This window comes from Somniosus microcephalus, chromosome 23, assembly GCF_052327205.1.
Source record: "Somniosus microcephalus isolate GS21.2 chromosome 23, FLI_Smic_1.0, whole genome shotgun sequence".
Classification (NCBI taxonomy): domain Eukaryota; kingdom Metazoa; phylum Chordata; class Chondrichthyes; order Squaliformes; family Somniosidae; genus Somniosus; species Somniosus microcephalus.
Genome location: NC_141009.1, coordinates 56,726,676 through 56,745,257, shown reverse-complemented (window position 1 = coordinate 56,745,257; position 18,582 = coordinate 56,726,676). Strand labels below are relative to the sequence as shown.

Here is an 18,582-nt window from a genome sequence, read left to right as displayed (position 1 = left end):
TGCTGCTCCCTGCAGGTGGCCATCCTTTCCATGGAAGAACACATCATCGCCATCGCCTGCGACATGGTGCTGCTCATGTTGGAGATGGACTCCTCCATTCTCTGAACATTTGCAGACATCGCAGCTCCAAAAGAAGCCAGAGCCTCCTGCAATTGTTGCTGCCCCTCCAAGATCGCCCTCTTTCTCGATGGCCCCCGAGGCTCAGTGTCCGCATGCGGTTCAGCAGAGCTTGGAGCGTCCTGTGCCCTCCGGCGAGGAGTCTCCACTGCTGTCCCTGTCAACACCATCTGCTCTTACTCACTTGTGAAGTGTGAGACACCAGGTGACAACACTACTCTATGGTGCACAGGACCCACCGAGGTGTGCGTATCTGGGCTGGTGCTGGGTGCGCTTGGGTCTGACGCTGCACCCTCAGAGGCTGGAGGTTCCTCTGAGGAGTCGTCTTCCTCCTCCGGCTGGACAGTGGGGGGTGGGGGTGGGGGTGGGGGCAGTTCATGGACCTGTGGGAGAGCGAAGAGATGAATTAGAGGTGTTATATTAGAATGATGAGTAATTGCCATTATGCACGTGATGACATTTCACTGGCTGCTGACATCAGTCACCATATGAGTGACTGCTGTATGCCATGCGGCTGTATGAGATGTGATTCTGTCACCAAGTTGCTGGGATGTCACTCTCTCCGTCTCCCACCGGCAGTAGCTCTGCAACTCCAGATATCTCCAGGGCCCCTCCTCTGCTGGAGTCAATTGCGTCAATACTGGAGGGCCACCTCCGGTTCTCTGCCTATCCCGCGCATTCTGGGCTCTTTTCTCCTGCAAGGAGGGAAAGAGAAGTTTGAGTGAGAGTGATGGAATGAGTATAAGGAATGGATGGGCTACATGTGTAGAGGGTGACTGAGGGAGTGGGGTGCCATTGCCAAATGGCCTCCTTCCGTGGTGTTACTTGCTATGATTGTATTAGGATGAGGGCGAGTGTGAGGGGTGGTTAGTCAGATGGGGAAGTGAGTATGTACATAGAGAGGGATGGGTGGACGTGCAAGGTATGTTGGTGTGAGGAGTGATGTGCAGGAGTAGGCTTGGGAAGCCAGAGTGATAGATATGTGGTGACAGGGACATCAAGATGAAGGAGAGTGTGGCACTGCACTCACCTTTCCTGACCTCATCAGATCATTGAATGGTTTCCTGCACTGGATCCAGGTCCTCCTCATGACCTCCCTGCTGCTGACCTCCTCTGCTATATCCAACCAGATCCTTTTGGTGTCTTTGGGAAGTTTCCTGCGCCTATCAGCAGGGAACAGGACCTGCCTGTGTGCTCTCACTGCCTCCACCAGAGTATGTAGGGATGCGTCAGAAAGTCGTGGTGCAGCCCTCTGCTTTTGACTGTCCATCATTGCTGGTTTAGAACAGTATTCAGCCCTTTGTATTCCAGCTTCCGCCCTCCTCTAGCAACCTTCAAATGAGTTGAGTGCAAGGCTGCTTTAAATATCAGCGCTGGAAACGAGTCATCAATGACGTCATCAGACCCGCTCCATTTAATTGGGCCTGACAAACTCATCACCCTGAAGAATGCGCGGAGCAGAACATCGCGTTCCCAACCAGCTACGCAGCTCACACGCACCCAACCCGACTCCACAGTAATAATTCCAGCCAGAGTCTCTGATCTGATGTGGTATTCCACCCGAAACATCAGTTTGTCCCTTCCCTTTCCTGGAGGGCTACTACTGAGCCAAGGTGTTAGTCATGGCTCAGTTGGTAGCACTCTCGCCTCAGAGTTAGAAGATTCAAGTCCCACTCCAGAGATTTGAGCACATAACCCAGGCTGACATTCCAGTGCAGTACTGAGGGAATGCTGCACTGCCGGAGGTGCCGTCATTCAGATGAGACATTAAACCCCGTCTGCCCTCTCAACTGGATGTAGAAGGTCCCATGGCACTGTTTTCAGAAGAGCAGGGGAGTTCTCCTCGGTCTCCCATCTAATATTTATCCCTCAACCAACAACTAAAACCAGATTATCTGGTGATTATCACATTGCTGTTTGTGGGACCTTGCTGTGCACAAACTTGCTGCTGTGTTTCCCTTCAATTAAACAGTGACCACACTTCAAAAGTACTTCATTGGCTGTAAAGTGCTTTGGGATGTCCCGAGGTTGTGAAAGGTGCTGAATAAATGCAAGTCTTTCTTTGTTTCCTGTCTGACCTGCTGCGCGTTCCTGGCGGTTTCTCTTCATACACCATTATAAACAAAGCCACGTACAGTATTTGCTGATGGCTATGAACCTTAGTGTTGGCTCCTGTACACAGAGGCGATGAAAGGAATGAGCAGTGGTCGCAGCAGAGCAGGAACCTCAGCCCAGTGCTGGTGACGAGGAGACTGGTAACTACAGGTCTGGTAGCACAAATGGGCATCACCTGCAAAAACCCCCAGAAGCCAGCGGGTCTCAACAAGCTGTGGGTAGCTGCAGTGCGACGGTGAAGGACGGTACAGGCTTGTGCCCACAATCCTTTATACAGGAAACTCTCTTTTAACCGACATCTAAATAACCGAAAATCTGTTAACCGGCAAAATTCAGGAGTAGGTTCAGGTAAGTTTTACTTCATACAGGAAACTTTGTGCTATCCAGCACCCACGGGACCGAGCTGCTGCCGTTGCCTCAAAACTTCCGTACTCTCCAGAGTCAATGTTGAGAGTCTTATCTCCGTATCTGACAACAAACACTGTTGCTTAGCAACAGCTTCTAAACACTCGGGTGTGGCCCTAAAGCTCTGTAGCTGAAGCTGTTGCTATAGCTACAGACTTTGCACAGCTTGACTGTTCAAACAAAGCAAAAAAAACAAAAAAGAATAAAAAACGGCTGCTGATTTTTGCCGGTGGCTCCAGATTGCCGGATAGCTCACCTCCGGATAGCACAACGTTTCCTGTATTAGTGGCAGTTCCTGGATCTGTGGCTGTGTAACTGGGGTTCCACTTGTTGCTAAGCAACAGGGATGCTTGGTCTGTGGCCGGAGTTCCTGCACATGTTGCTAAGCAACAGGGAAGCCTGGATTTGTTGCTGTGTACGGAGCTCTCGTACCTTTTAAACTATACCTCTCTGTAATCCGGACTTTTTTTTTTGATAAACCGGCACCATGCCAGTCCCGTTGGTGCCGGATAATAAAGAGTTTCCTGTATTTCAAGTCCTTATCTCGGTCGTGGCGAGGCAACGAACTTTGGTCTCTAGTGTGGGGAAGATGATGAGAGGGGGAAATGGTCGTTCCCAACTCACGCTCTCACTTCCTGTCAGCTGCTTTCAGGGCCCCCCCAGAGAGGTCTCTCACTCAATGGGGAAAGGGTGTGCGGTGCTCCCTTGTAATACATGTGCCCAGTGTGTGTGCCAGGCTCAGCTTTTACCCAACATATGGTGAAGGAATTAAACAGCCGTTCACCTGCTGAGCATAAGCCAGTCACAGAATGACAAGTCTCCTTACCTTTACACAGAAACTGTTTGATGGCTTCTGTCCCATTGCTGCACACACTGGCTGGAGGGTAGGTCATAGCTTCTGCATCTAGACTGAGGGACTGTTGAGGGGGTGCAGGTGGAGGGAAGGTCAGCGAGAGAGAGAGAGAGAGAACACAAAAATCGAAAGCTCAGAAATCAAGTCCAGCATGTGATAGAAACTATATTGTGGCAAAGGAACACACATCTCTTCAGCGAATCTAATCGAGGCATTCGGGAGGTTTATGTATAGAATAACAGATTCTTGGAAGTGAGTTACAGGCTGGAGTCTAATTGAGGGGTTTGAGTGAAATCATGCACTACCCCAGCACTGAGACACATCAGTAGATTGAATCCTGGAATCTATCGGTTTATTTTCTGCTGGGTATTTCTGCTGTGATTAGGTTTCACCAGTCTGACGTTTCTCAGCTGTGGCCCTCTGTCTGGAAGCTGCTCATAATCTCAGGCCAGTAGCTGCCAGTTAAAGATTGGGGACTAGACCGGTGTGGGCACTTTCTACTTCTCATTCATACAATTTACTGTATAAACAATCTCCAGCCTGTCCAAAGACATCATTCACAGCACCAGCGCAGTAAAGACATTCAACACGTCTGGTCGGGTTTCAGTCGATGAGGCTTGTACACACATAGCCTGGGCTATAGTTCTTTCTAAAATCAAGGTTGCTGATCTGAAGCCCTCAATCATTGAATCTCCAGCTCCCCACCGCGCCACCCCCCCCACTCTTTTCCAAAAAAACCACACAGAGCCAGTACACAGCAATGGAACGATTTGGCGGAGCTGGGCCAGGAGAAGCTGTAGGACAAGGAGAAGTTTAAAAAAGCACCAAGACAAACAATCTGGAACAAGAGAGGCCCAACAGACCTAACGACCCTTCCCTTTATTGACAGATCTCAAACCCTACCGAGCTCCTCCTGCATCCTCTCCCTCTCCAGAAACCTGCCCAATTGCCTATTGAACCCATTCACACTGTCCGCCTCAATGACTATTCTCATTCCAAAAATCTCTCACTTTCCGTGAAGGGTTCAGTCTGACTTACCTTTCTACTCCGAACTGTCTACGGTTTGCAATATTTCCCGACGTTTGAACCAGTTGTGTCCCCTTTACTGCAAGTTAAATGTTGAAGGTAAACGCACGAAAAAGATGAACAGAAAAAGGCCAGTTGGTCCACTGAATCTGTCCCATTCAAATGTGCTGCAACTAAGCAACATGACCCCCCCCCCAATGCTCCCCACTCACCAGCAATCACATAATCTCCTGGGAGAGGCAAAAAAAAAGCAGGAAAAATATCCCACTTGATCAGGATGGTGTGACTAGAAGTGAGGCAGGTACGGAGATCCAGGAGGTAGTGTTGGAGGAGCCGCAGCCCTTGCTCTTGTCCAACAGGTTCGAGGCTCTTACTCCCTGTGAGGATGGGAACAGGGACTGCGGGGAGGATGAGCAACCTGGCCACAGCACCGTGGAGCGGGGGGCCATTCAAGTGGGGGGAGTTAAAAGAAATGTTGTAGTGGTAGGGGATAGTATCGTTAGGGGGATAGATAGAGTTCTTTGCAGCCGAGAGCGAGAGTCCCGAAGGCTGTGTTGCCTGCCCGGTGCCAGGGTTAAGGACATCTCCTCTGGACTGGAGAGAAACTTGGAGTGGGAGGGGGAGGATCCAGTTGTCGTGGTCCATGTTGGTACCAATGACATAGATAGGATAAGGAAGGAGGTTCTGCTGAGGGAGTTTGAGCAGCTAAGGGCCAAATTAAAAAGCAGAACCACAAGGGTAATAATCTCTGGAGTATTACCTGAGCCACGAGCGAATTTGGCTAGGACAAATAAAATTAGAGAGTTAAATGCGTGGCTCAAAGACTGGTGTGGGAGAAATGGGTTTTGCTTCCTGGGACACTGGCACCAGTACTGGGGCAGGAGGGAGCTGTTCCATTGGGACGGGCTTCACTTGGCCAGTGCTGGGACTAGAGTCCTGGCGGATCATATAACTAGGGCTGTAGAGAGGGCTTTAAACTAACTAGTGGGGGGGGGGTTCCTAGAGAGCAAATAATAAGAATGACAACAGAGAAGGTCATAGACTTAGGTAGCAGTGGGGAAATTAAAAACCAGAGCATGTCAGGAAGGGGCAGAGGTATGGAGTAAAAGGTAAAGTAATAAAAAGGGCAAAAGCAGGAACTAAGTGTCACAAAACATCTTTGAAAGTTCTCTATCTGAATGCACGTAGCATTCGTAACAAAATAGACGAGTTAATGGCACAAATAACTACATATGGGTATGATCTTGTGGCCATTACAGAAACATGGCTGCAGGGTGACAATGCCTGGGAATTAAACATACCAGGTTATTTAACGATCAGGAAGGACAGGCAGGAAGGAAGGGGAGGTGGGGTGGCTATGTTAATAAAGGAAGGAATCACTGTAATACAGAGAAATGATATTGGGTCAAAAGATCAGGATAATGAAACGGTTTGGGTGGAGGTAAGGAATAATAAGGGGAAAAAAAACACTAGTGGGCGTAGTCTATAGGCCTCCAAACAGTGGCAACTCTGTTGGACGGAGTATCAATCAGGAAATAGTTGAGGCTTGTAATAAGGGAACATCTATAATTATTTTAACTATCATATTAATTGGACAAATCAAATTGGGCAGGGGTGCCTTGAGGATGAGTTCATTGAGTGTATTAGGGATGGGTTTCTTGAGCAGTATGTAACTGAACTGACCAGGGGGCAAGCAACCTTAGATCTGGTCCTGTGTAACGAGACAGGATTAATTAAAAATGCCCTAGTAAAGGATCCCCTTGGAATGAGTGACCATAACACGATTGAATTCCATATTCAATTAGAGGGTGAGAAGGTTGGATCGCAAACAAGCGTGCTAAGCTTGAATAAAGGAGACTATGAAGGTATGAGAGCGGAATTGAGTAGAGTGGATTGGGAAAATAGATTAAAGGGTAAGACGATACATGATCAGTGGTGTACATTTAAGGAGTTATTTTACAACTTCCAAAAAAATATATTTCACTGAGAAGAAAAGGGTGTAAAAGAAAAGACAGCCATCTGTGGCTAAGTAAAGAAATTAAGGATAGTATTCGACTAAAAACAAGGGCATATAAGGTAGCCAAATCTAGTGGGAGGATAGAGGATTGGGAAAACTTTAAAAGACAGCAAAAAATAACAAAAAGATTGATTAAGAAAGGGAAGATAGATTATGAAAGTAAATTAGCAAAAAATATAAAAACAGATAGTAAGAGTTTTTATAGTTATATAAAAAGAAAAAGGGTGGCTAAAGTAAATGTTGGTCCCTTAGAGGATGAGACCGGGAAATTAATGGTGGGAAATATGGAGATGGCAAAAATACTGAATGAATATTTTATATCAGTCTTTACAGTAGAAGACACTAAGAATATCCCAACACTGGACAAACAGGGGGCTAAAGGGGGGGAGGAGCTAAACAAGATCAAAATCACTAAGGAAGTGGTACTCGGTAAAATAATGGGACTCAAGGCGGATAAATCACCTGGACCTGATGGCTTACATCCTAGGGTCTTGAGGGAAGTGACGGTAGGGATTGTGGATGCATTGGTAATCATTTTCCAAAACTCCCTGGACTCGGCAAAGGTTCCGGCAGACTGGAAAACTGCTAATGTAACACCCTTATTTAAAAAGGGCAGTAGACAGAAGGCTGGAAACTATAGACCGGTTAGCCTAACATCTGTGGTAGGTAAAATTTTGGAGTCCATTATTAAGGAGACAGTAACAGGACATTTGGATAATCATAAAACCATGCTGACTTTGTCCTATTAAATTATGAAGGGGAAGTCATGTTTGACAAATTTGCTGGAGTTCTTTAAGTAACATATAGGGTGGATAAAGGGGAACCAGTGGACGTAGTGTATTTAGACTTCCAAAAGGCATTTGACAAGGTGCCACACAAAAGATTATTGCTTAAGATAAAAAATCACGGGATTGGGGGTAATATTCTGGCATGGATAGAGGATTGGCTATCTAACAGAAGGCAGAGAGTTGGGATAAATGGTTCATTCTCAGACTGGCAATCAGTAACTAGTGGTGTTCCGCAGGGGTCAGTGCTGGGTCCCCAGCTCTTTACAATCTATATTAACGATTTGGAGGAGGGGACCGAGTGTAACATATCAAAGTTTGCAGATGATACTAAGATGGGAGGGAAAGTAGTGAGTGAGGAGGACATAAAAAACCTGCAAGGGGACATAGACAGGCTATGTAAGTGGGCAGAGATTTGGCAGATGGAATACAATACTGGAAAGTGTGAGGTTATGCACTTTGGCAGGAAAAATCGTAGAGCAAGTTATTATCTTAATGGCAAGAAACTGGAAAGTACTGAAGTACAAAGGGATCTGGGGGTCCTGGTGCACGAAACTCAAAAGGTTAGTATGCAGGTGCAGCAAGTGATTAAAAAGGCCAATGGAATGTTGGCTTTCATTGCTAGGGGGATAGAATATAAAAATAGGGAGGTATTGCTTCAGTTGTACAAGGTATTGGTGAGACCGCACCTGGAATACTGCGTACAGTTTTGGTGTCCATACTTAAGAAAGGACATACTTGCTCTCGAGTCAGTACAAAGAAGGTTCACTCGGTTAATCCCGGGGATGAGGGGATGGACATATGAGGAGAGGTTGAGTAGATTGGGACTCTACTCATTGGAGTTCAGAAGAATGAGAGGCGATCTTATTGAAACATATAAGATTGTGAAGGGGTTGGATCGGGTGGATGCGGGGAAGATGTTCCCGATGATGGGTGAAACTAGAACTAGGGGGCATAGTCTTAGAATAAGGCGCTGCTCTTTCAAAACTGAGATGAGGAGGAACTACTTCACTCAGAGGGTGGTAGGTCCATGGAATATGCTGCCCCAAAAAGCTGTAGAAGCTACATCATTACATAAATTTAAAACAGAAATAGACAGTTTCCTAGAAGTAAAGGGAATTAAGGGTTACGGGGAGCGGGCAGGAATTTGGACATGAGTCTAGGTTCGGATCGGTCATGGCCCTGTGGGTAGCGGAGCGGGCCCAGGGGCCGTGTAGCCTGATCCTGCTCCTATTTCGTGTGTCTAATTCTGTTAGATTCAGGAGATGGTTCTGTGATAGTGGATTTGGCGGTTAGGATCAGATCAGCCATGATCTTATTGAATGGCGGAGCAGGCTCGAGGGGCCGATTGGCCTACTCCTACTCCTATTTCTTATGTTCTTATGATCACTTAATCTAAACCGACACTCCAGGGCAGTACCGAGGGAGTGTTGCACTGTCGGTGGTGCCGTTTTTCGGATGAGACGTTAAACCGAGGCCCCACCCAACCGAGGTGGACATAAAAGATCCCCCGGCACTATTCCGAAGAAGAGCAGAGGTGTTCTCTCCAGTGTCCAGGCCAATATTCATCCCTCAAACAACATCACTAAAAGCAGATTACCTGGCCATTTATTCATTGCTGTTTGCGGGACCTTCCTGTGTGTAAATTAGCTGCTGTGTTTCCTACATTTCAACAGTGACTACACTTCAAAAGTACTTTGTTGGCTGCAAAGTGCCATAGGACAACCAGAGGTCCTGAAGGGCCCTATAGAAATACAAGTCTGTTTTTTCTGGTGATTGAGACAGTAGGGGCTGCCAGGCTGGGGGAGCCCACATGGACTGAGGATCAATGCAGGGGAAGCGTCTGAAACAGACAGACACTCATTCGTTCTAAACTCTCCCCAGCCTTTTACACGAACTCTAATCACTGCACACCACTCGAATCCCACGGCTAGCCCTCTCCTACACCCAAGCCATCATGTGATTAAATCACGGCGCATCGGGTATGAAACTTGTGGTAATCTTTTGCCACAGCAAGTCCTGACGGGACGAGCCAGTATTGTTCCTCAATTTTAAACTGCCAAACCACCCAGTGTGATTCAGCAGGTTATATAAAAATAAACCACCAATGGGAGGCTGCTCCTGTAACCTACTTAGCCTTCGGGCTTCACAGTCGTGCAGATGATGTCACTGAAATGTTTATTTCCTTCTCAGTAAACCCGCTCTCTGTATAAACGAGTGTTTAAATCGCAAAGAAATACAGAAAATGCTGCAGAGATCAAAAGATAAAAGACAGACTGTGGGATTACCTCAAGTGTCCTGATATGAGCCAGGTCCTGTGGGAGAAACTGGATTTGATTCTGACTGATGTCGAGCGTGCGTAGGCTCCTCAGTCCGCTCAGGGGTTCTGGCAATTTCCGGATTCGGTTTCCTAAAACCGTTGGGGCGAGGGAGGAAGATAAACGGGGATATTTACACTTGGCATTAGATGGAGAGAGGAGGCCCCTCACCTTGGCTACAGCCCTCCTCACCTTCTCGGGACTCCATACAACACACCCGCAAATGGTGCTTTCAGCCTTCTTCCCCAATCCCCCGCCAACTGCTGCTTGGCTCCGATCTCCAGCTGTGACGTGCCTTGTATATTTTGTTATGTCAATGGCATTGAATGAATGTTAAGTGTTGTCGCACAATTAAAAACACCAGAATCCGGGGGACTGGGTGGTGTGGGGCCTAGACACAGTCAGCACTGGGGCCAGAGATCCAATCCAGCCCAGATTGACACGATGAAAGTCAATTTCTTAACAGACAAGGGTCCTACAGGAAACGCGTCCGGGGCGCCCTCAGCCGCCCAGCCAGCGCCCGGGGCGCCCTCAGCCGCCCAGCCAGCGCCCGGGGAGCCCTCAGCCGCCCAGCCAGCGCCCGGGGAGCCCTCAGCCGCCCAGCCAGCGCCCGGGGAGCCCTCAGCCGCCCAGCCAGCGCCCGGGGAGCCCTCAGCCGCCCAGCCAGCGCCCGGGGAGCCCTCAGCCGCCCAGCCAGCGCCCGGGGAGCCCTCAGCCGCCCAGCCAGCGCCCGGGGAGCCCTCAGCCGCCCAGCCAGCGCCCGGGGAGCCCTCAGCCGCCCAGCCAGCGCCCGGGGAGCCCTCAGCCGCCCAGCCAGCGCCCGGGGAGCCCTCAGCCGCCCAGCCAGCGCCCGGGGAGCCCTCAGCCGCCCAGCCAGCGCCCGGGGAGCCCTCAGCCGCCCAGCCAGCGCCCGGGGAGCCCTCAGCCGCCCAGCCAGCGCCCGGGGAGCCCTCAGCCGCCCAGCCAGCGCCCGGGGAGCCCTCAGCCGCCCAGCCAGCGTCCGGGGCGCCCTCAGCCGCCCAGCCAGCGTCCGGGGCGCCCTCAGCCGCCCAACCAGCGTCCGGGGCGCCCTCAGCCGCCCAACCAGCGTCCGGGGCGCCCTCAGCCGCCCAGCCAGCGCCCGGGGAGCCCTCAGCCGCCCAGCCAGCGCCCGGGGAGCCCTCAGCCGCCCAGCCAGCGTCCGGGGCGCCCTCAGCCGCCCAGCCAGCGTCCGGGGCGCCCTCAGCCGCCCAACCAGCGTCCGGGGCGCCCTCAGCCGCCCAACCAGCGTCCGGGGCGCCCTCAGCCGCCCAACCAGCGTCCGGGGCGCCCTCAGCCGCCCAACCAGCCTGGAACACCTTCAAGTCCTGAAACCACTTGACAATTCCCGAAGGCCTCGGTTGCTGACACAAGATCAGTGCTCCCAGTGCAATCTTTACCAGCTCAACAGGATTCCTTTCCTGTTGAGATGCCAGCAAACATACTCCAACAGTGCAAGCTTGTGCTGACAGGAAAATGGGCCCAATGTACAGGGGATCTCATGCCCGTCGCACGGGCTGTGGGGGGCCGGGGGGGACTGGTGCCCGTCGCACTGACTGTGGGGGGCCGGGGGAACTGGTGCTCGTCGCACTGACTGTGGGGGGCCGGGGGAGACTGGTGCTTGTTGCACAGGCTGTGTAGCGCGGAGTGGGGGCATGCAGTGGAAATGTCACTGAAGCAGCCCAGTCTCAAAGACAAATTGGTGACCAAAGGCTCAACTCTTGGTGCCAACACTCCTCCTTTCGCTGGAGCTGTCCATTTTGTTAACAAGCAGGGGCCAAGTACCAAGGCTGCCTCCTTTCAGCTGGTCTCACGCAACCCCACAACCTGGATCCCAGCTGAAGGGAGGCTGAGAGATCAGAGAAAAGCTCATGGTCACGTGGGTGTAAAGATTGCACTTCTTGTCTGTCTCCACCATCACAGGCTCACACAAACCGCCTTAACAAGGAGAGCTGGGCCAGGAGCAGCACGGGCCGGGCCAGGAGCAGCCCAGGCTGGACCACAGACCGGCTCCTTCAAATGCTGCTCCCTGTGAGGAGCTCCACAAGATTAATCCACAGCCTCCTCCTTACCCCATCCCACAAGCTAGTTGCTCCTCCCTCCCTCTCCCAGTTGAAGCAGCAAAGTCCCTGTGGCGACCAGAGCACGATGCCATGCAGTGACTGCGATTCCAACTCCGACTTTCCAGTCAGGAGTGTAGGCAGGTCGCCACTGTGAATCCACCAGCCTCCCCAGAGCGCGCACCTTAAACTCAGGGTCTATTACCTTTTAGATTAAGCGTCTGAAGCTGGGCCAAGGTCGCGAGCGAGTTGGGGAGAGATTTCAAATGGTTTTCTTCCATGTTGAGCACCTGAAATATTACCAAAAAAAAACCGTCAGTGGAGGGAGAGCACAGCAGGACAAGGAGACAAACAGCAACTCTGCAGGCCAAGGGAATTGGGTGAATAACATCACTCGAGAGGGATGGAGGGCCAGGGCAGTCCTAACGCTTTGATGATCAAAAAGAACCCATTATATTGTTCCAGATCACAACAGAACAATCCCATCGCATTAGCCATCTTAATCGCTAAGATTTAGTGCACCCAATTTAGGCTGCCGACTTTCAGCCTTATCTGCCTGTTCAGACTGTCAAAGATCCCAAGTTACGAGTCAAGAAGCAGCAGGGAGCTCTGCTGGTCTCCGACTGAACATTTCTCCCTCAATCAACACTGCTGACGAAACCTAGAGTACCATCATACATTTACTGCAACTTTACTGTGCACAAGATGACTGCCACGGTTGTCCACATACAGTTGGTGCACTTCAAAGTAATTCGCTAGCTAAGCTTAGTGGGGTGGGGTGGCACCAGTAAGGGTGCTACAGTTGGACTCAGTGTCATTGGGTGAGGGGGGGGATATGGGGAGAAAGATAGACAGGTCTCCAGTTGTTATCCAGTGACTTATGTTGGAACGTGCACGCGTCAGGAGCGGACAGGACATGGGTAGGCAGTCATTCCTCTACAGTCAAATAGCATGCCACCATTCACTGCCTGGACTCAGACATGAAGAATGGCCACTTGACGGAAGAGCCAAAGGCTTCTGGTGTCCACAGAAACACAAGTTAGCACCTTCCAGAGGGAAGATCAGAGGAAAAAGTGTGCCTCGGTTAAACTGGCAAAACAAAGAGGAAGGGTGGGTTTTGGGGAGACATTGGCAGCCACGCCTTCAGCAGTCTAGGCCCCAAGCTCTGGAAATCCCTCTCTAGACCTCTCCGACTGTCTATCTCTCTCTCCTCCTTTAAGACCCACTTTAAAACCCTGACCAAGTTTTTATATAGCACCTTTAACGTAGGAAAACATCCCAAAGGTCACCGCTGCTGATGTCTCTTCCTTGGGCTTGGTATCAATTTTTGTCTGATTATGCTCCTGTGAAGCTCCTTGGGACTCTGTCCTACGTTAAATGTGCCATATAAATGCAAGTTGTTGTTGGCACGCCTCACCAAACAGCAATTTATCTGCTTTCTGACCCAGTGCCTGTAACAACGAGCAGCTCAGTCCCACTCGAAAGGGTCTGCAGCAAAACGTGGCCTCCATCGACTCCCCTCCAACAGACGGACTTCATCATGTTTAACGGAGGAACCTGCCACAAGCATCGACAGAAAAGGGAAGACAAGGCAGGTGGAAGAGGGGGCGGGAGGGTGGGAACTGGGATCAAAACTGAGCAGGCGGGTCAGAATGGTAAATTGCAACAGACACGGGCAAATGTAACACTCAGAACATCCGTCCTGCCAACGGAGGAGGAGGCAGACAGATTTGCATGGGCGGGGGTGGGGGGATTTTTTTAAAAATCGCACACCCATCTGTAATTGAACAATGGGCTGCCTTTAAAGAGATGGTTCGGGTAGTCAAGGTACATTCCCACGAGGGGGAAAGGTAGGGCAGCCAAAGTCAAAGCTCCCTGGATGACGAAAGAGATAGAGAGTAAGATAAAGCAGAAAAAGTATGATAGATCTCAGGTTGAGACTACAAATGAGAACCAGGTTGAATATAGAAAGATCAGAGGGGAAGTGAAAAAGGAAATAAGAGGGGCAAAGAGAGAGTGTGAGAATAGATTGGCAGCCAACATAAAAGGGAATCCAAAAGTCTTCTATAGGCATATAACAGTAAACAGGTAGTAAGGAGGGGTGGGGCCCATTAGGCACCAAAATGGAGACCTACGCATGGAGGCAGAGGGCATGGCTGAGGTACTAAATGAGTACTTTGCATCTGTCTTCACCAAGGAAGATGCTGCCATAGACATAGTGAAAGAGGAGGTAGTTGAGATACTGGATGGGATAAAAATTGATAAAGGGGGTACTAGAAAGGCTGGCTGTACTTAAAGTAGATAAGTCGCCAGTAGATAAGTCAGCATCCTATGATGCTGAGGGAGGTAAGGGTGGAAATTGCGGAGGTATTTGCCATAATCTTCCAATCCTCCTTAGATACGGGGGTGGTGCCAGAGGACTGGAGAATTGCAAATGTTACACCAATGTTCAAAAAAGGTGCAAGGATAAAACCAGCAACTACAGGCCAGTCAGTTTAACCTCAGTAGTTTGGAAGCTTTTAGAAACGATAATAGAGGACAAAATTAACAGTCACTTGGAAAAGCGTGAATTAATTAAGGAAAGCCAGCACGGATTTGTTAAAGGCAAATCGTGTTTAGCTAACTTGATTGAGTTTTTTGATGAGGTAACAGCGAGGGTTGATGAGGGCAATGCGGTTGACGTGGTGTATATGGATTTCCAAAAGACGTTCGACAAAGTGCCACATAATAGGCTTGCCAGCAAAGTTGAAGCCCATGGAATAAAAAGGGACAGTGGCAGCATGGATACAGAATTGGCTAAGTGACAGGAAACAGAGTAGCGGTGAACGGTTGTTTTTCAGACTGGAGGAAGGTATACAGTGGTGTTCCCTAGGGGTCGGTTTTAGGACCACTGCTTTTCTTGATATATATTAATGAATTGGACTTGGGTGTACAGGGCACAATTTCAAAATCTGCAGATGACACATAACTTGGAAGTATAATGAACAGTGAGGGGGATAGTGATAGGCTTCAACAGGACATAGACAGGCTGGTGGAATAGGCGGACACATGACAGATGAAATTTAACACAGAAAAGTGCAAAGTGATACATTCTGGTAGGAAGAATGAGGAGAGGCAATATAAACTAAAGGGTACAATCCTAAAGGGGGCGCATGAACAAAGAGACCTGGGGGTATATGCGCACAAATCGTTGAAGGTGGCAGAGCAGGTTGAGAAAGTGTTTAAAAAAAGCATATGGGAGCTTCATAAATAGAGGTACAGAGTACAAAAGCAAGGAAGTTATGATGAACCTTTATAAAACACTGGTTCGGCCTCAACTGGAGTATTGTGTCCAATTCTGATCACCACACTTTAGGAAGGATGTGAAGGCCTTAGAGAGGGTGCAGAAAAGATTTACAAGAATGATTCCAGGGATGAGGGACTTCAGTTACATGGATAGACTAGAGAAGCTGGGGTGGTTGTTCTTGGAGCAGAGAAGATTGAGAGGAGATTTGATAAGAGATGTTCAAAATAATGAGGGCTCTAGACAGAGTAGAGAGAGAAACTGTTCCCATTGGCAGAAGGGTCAAGAACCAGGGGACACAGATTTAAGGTGATTAGCAAACGAACCAAATGTGGCATGAGGAAAAACATTTTTACGTAGCGAGTGGTTAGGATCTGGAATGCACTGCCTGAAAGGGTGGTGGAGGCAGATTCAATTGTGGCTTTCAAAAGGGAACTGGATAAGTGGTGTTCCCCAGGGGTCGGTTCCAGGACCACTGCTTTTCTTGGTATATATTAATGACTTGGACTTGGGAGTACAGGGCACAATTTCAAAATTTGCAGATGACACAAAACTTGGAAGTATAATGAATAGTGAGGAGAGTGATAGGCTTCAAGAGGCTGGAGGAATGGGCGGACACGTGGCAAATTAAATTTAACGCAGAAAAGCGCAAAGTGATACATTTTGGTAGGAAGAACGAGGAGAGGCAATATAAACTAAAGGGTACAATTCTAAAGGGGGTGCATGAAGAGAGAGACCTGGGGGTTAGTGTGCACAAATCATTGAAGGTGGCAGGGCAGGTTGAGAAACCGGTTAAAAAAGCATACGGGATTCTGGGCTTCATAAATAGAAGCATAGAGTACAAAAGCAAGGAAGTTATGTTGAACCTTTATAAACAACTTGTATTCATATAGCGCCTTTAACGTAGTAAAACATCCCAAGGCGCTTCACAGGAGTAGAAGACAAAAAAATTTGACACCAAGCCATATAAGGAGAAATTAGGGCAGATAACCAAAAGCTTGGTCAAAGAGGTAGGTTTTAAGGAGCATCTTAAAAGGAGGAAAGAGAGGTAGAGAGGCGGACAGGTTTAGGCAGGGAATTTCAGAGCTTAGGGCCTAGGCAACAGAGTTTAGAAGAATGAGAGGGGATCTCATTGAAACTTATAAAATTCTAACAGGACGAGACAGACTAGATGCAGGAAGGATGTTCCCGATGGCGGGGGAGTCCAGAACCAGGGGTCACAGTCTAAGGATAAGGGGTAAGCCATTTAGGACTGAGATGAGGAAGAATTTCTTCACCCAGAGAGTGGTGAACCTGTGGAATTCTCTACCACAGAAGGCAGTTGAGGCCAATTCATTAAATATATTCAAGAAGGAGTTAGATATATTTCTTAAGGCTAAAGGGATCAAGGGGTATGGGGAGAAAGCAGGGACAGGGTACTGAATTTGGATGATCAGCCATGATCGCATTGAATGGTGGAGCAGGCTCGAGGGGCCGAATGGCCTATTCCTGCTCCTATCTTCTATGTTTCTAAGGCATGGCCACCAATGGTTGAGCGATTATAATCAGGGATGCTCAAGCGGGCAGAATTAGAGGAGCGCAGATATCTCAGGGGGTTGTAGGGCTGGAGGAGATTACAGAGATAGGGAGGGGCGAGGCCATGGGGGGATTGGAAAACAAGGATGAGAAATTTGAAATCGAGGTGCTGCTTAACCGGGAGCCAATGTAGGTCAGCGAGCACAGGGGCGATGGATGAATGGGACTTGGTGCGAGTTAGGACACGGGCAGCCGAATTTTGGATGACTTCAAGTTTACGTAGGGTAGAACGTGGGAGACCAGCCAGGAGTGTGTTGGAATAGTCAAGTCTGGAGGTAACAAAGGGTTTCAGCAGCGGATGAGCTGAGGTAAGGGCGGAGACAGGCGATGTTACAAAAGGTGGAAATAGGCGGTCTTAGTTATGCCGCAGATATCTGGTCAGAAGCTCATTTCAGGGTCAAATATGACACTGGTTCGGCCTCAACTGGAGTATTGTGTCCAATTTTAGGCACCACACTTTAGGAAGGATGTGAAGGCCTTAGAGAGGGTGCAGAAAAGATGTACAAGAATGGTTCAAGGGATGAGGGACTACAGTTACGTGGATAGACTGGAGAAGCTGGGGTTGTTCTCCTTAGAGCAGAGAAGGTTGAGAGGAGATTTGATAGAGGTGTTCAAAATCATGAGGGATCTAGACAGAGTAGATAGAGAGAAACTGTTCCCATTGGTGGAAGGGTCGAGAACCAGAGGGCACAGATTTAAGGTGATTGGCAGAAGATCCAAATACGACATGAGGAAAAACTTTTTTTTTTTTTTTTTTAAAAACACAGCGAGTGGTTAGGATCAGGAATGCGCTGCCTGAAAAGGGTGATGGAGGCAGACTCAACTGTGGCTTTCAAAAGGGAGTTGGATAAGTACTTGAAGAAAATTTTGTTTGCAGGGCTACGGGCAAAGGGTTAGGACTAGCTGAAGTGCTCTTGCAGAGAGCCGGCACGGGCTCGACGGGTCGAATGGCCTCCTTCTGTGCTGTAACCATTCTATGATTAAAGCAACCCCCTTGGCCCAATTTGTGATGGACACCTGGACGGTGGTTGCCATTAACTTAAAGGGCTCTCACTCCTGGTAGAACTCGCAAGAACATGGTTTTTTACCTGAAGGGCCAAGAGTTGTCCCATATCCTCGGGGAGCGAGGTGAGGCTGTTGCCATGGAGATCCAGAATCTAAAACCAAGAAACAGAGAGTAACAATTTCCACAAACACCGACCAATTGAAATCAATGCCGAACACAACACAGCCACACACTGTCCCACGGTCCATTGAACATTGACGCTCTCCCCCATTCCCCTGGCATTAACATAAGAAATAGGAGCAGGAGTAGGCCAATCGGCCCCTCGAGCCTGCTCCGCCATTCAATAAGATCATGGCTGATCTGATCCTAACCGCCAATCTACTATCACAGAACCATCTCCTGAATCTAACAGAATTAGACACACGAAATAGGAGCAGGATCAGGCTACACGGCCCCTGGGCCCGCTCCGCTACCCACAGGGCCATGACCGATCCGAACCTAGACTCGTGTCCAAATTCCTGCCCGCTCCCCATAACCCTTTACTTCTAGGAAACTGTCTATTTCTGTTTTAAATTTATGTAATGATGTAGCTTCTACAGCTTTTTGGGGCAGCATATTCCATGGGCCTACCACCCTCTGAGTGAAGTAGTTCCTCCTCATCTCAGTTTTGAAAGAGCAGCCCCTTATTCTAAGACTATGCCCCCTAGTTCTAGTTTCACCCATCATCTGGAACATCCTCCCTGCATCCACCCGATCCAACCCCTTCACAATCTTATATGTTTCAATAAGATCGCCTCTCATTCTTCTGAACTCCAATGAGTAGAGTCCCAATCTACTCAACCTCTCCTCATATGTCCATCCCCTCATCCCCGGGATTAACCGAGTGAACCTTCTTTGTACTGACTCGAGAGCAAGTATGTCCTTTCTTAAGTATGGACACCAAAACTGTATGCAGTATTCCAGGTGCGGTCTCACCAATACCTTGTACAACTGAAGCAATACCT

At 49.0% G+C, this 18,582-nt stretch overlaps 1 protein-coding gene across 2 annotated transcripts in view; it reads right to left on the bottom strand.

Moving 5' to 3' along the window:
- The window catches only part of lrsam1 (leucine rich repeat and sterile alpha motif containing 1), a 100,889-nt gene that overhangs the window by 68,287 nt on the left and 14,020 nt on the right, over window positions 1–18,582 (bottom strand). For both annotated transcript variants that reach the window (XM_085965878.1, XM_085965879.1), the window contains exons 5-8: window positions 17,661–17,729; window positions 11,920–12,004; window positions 9,607–9,728; window positions 3,464–3,554 (exon numbers count right to left, since the gene is read on the bottom strand). In XM_085965878.1, coding sequence (XP_085822004.1) covers window positions 3,464–3,554; window positions 9,607–9,728; window positions 11,920–12,004; window positions 17,661–17,729 — 367 coding nt within the window. The remainder of the gene's footprint in view (window positions 1–3,463; window positions 3,555–9,606; window positions 9,729–11,919; window positions 12,005–17,660; window positions 17,730–18,582) is intronic.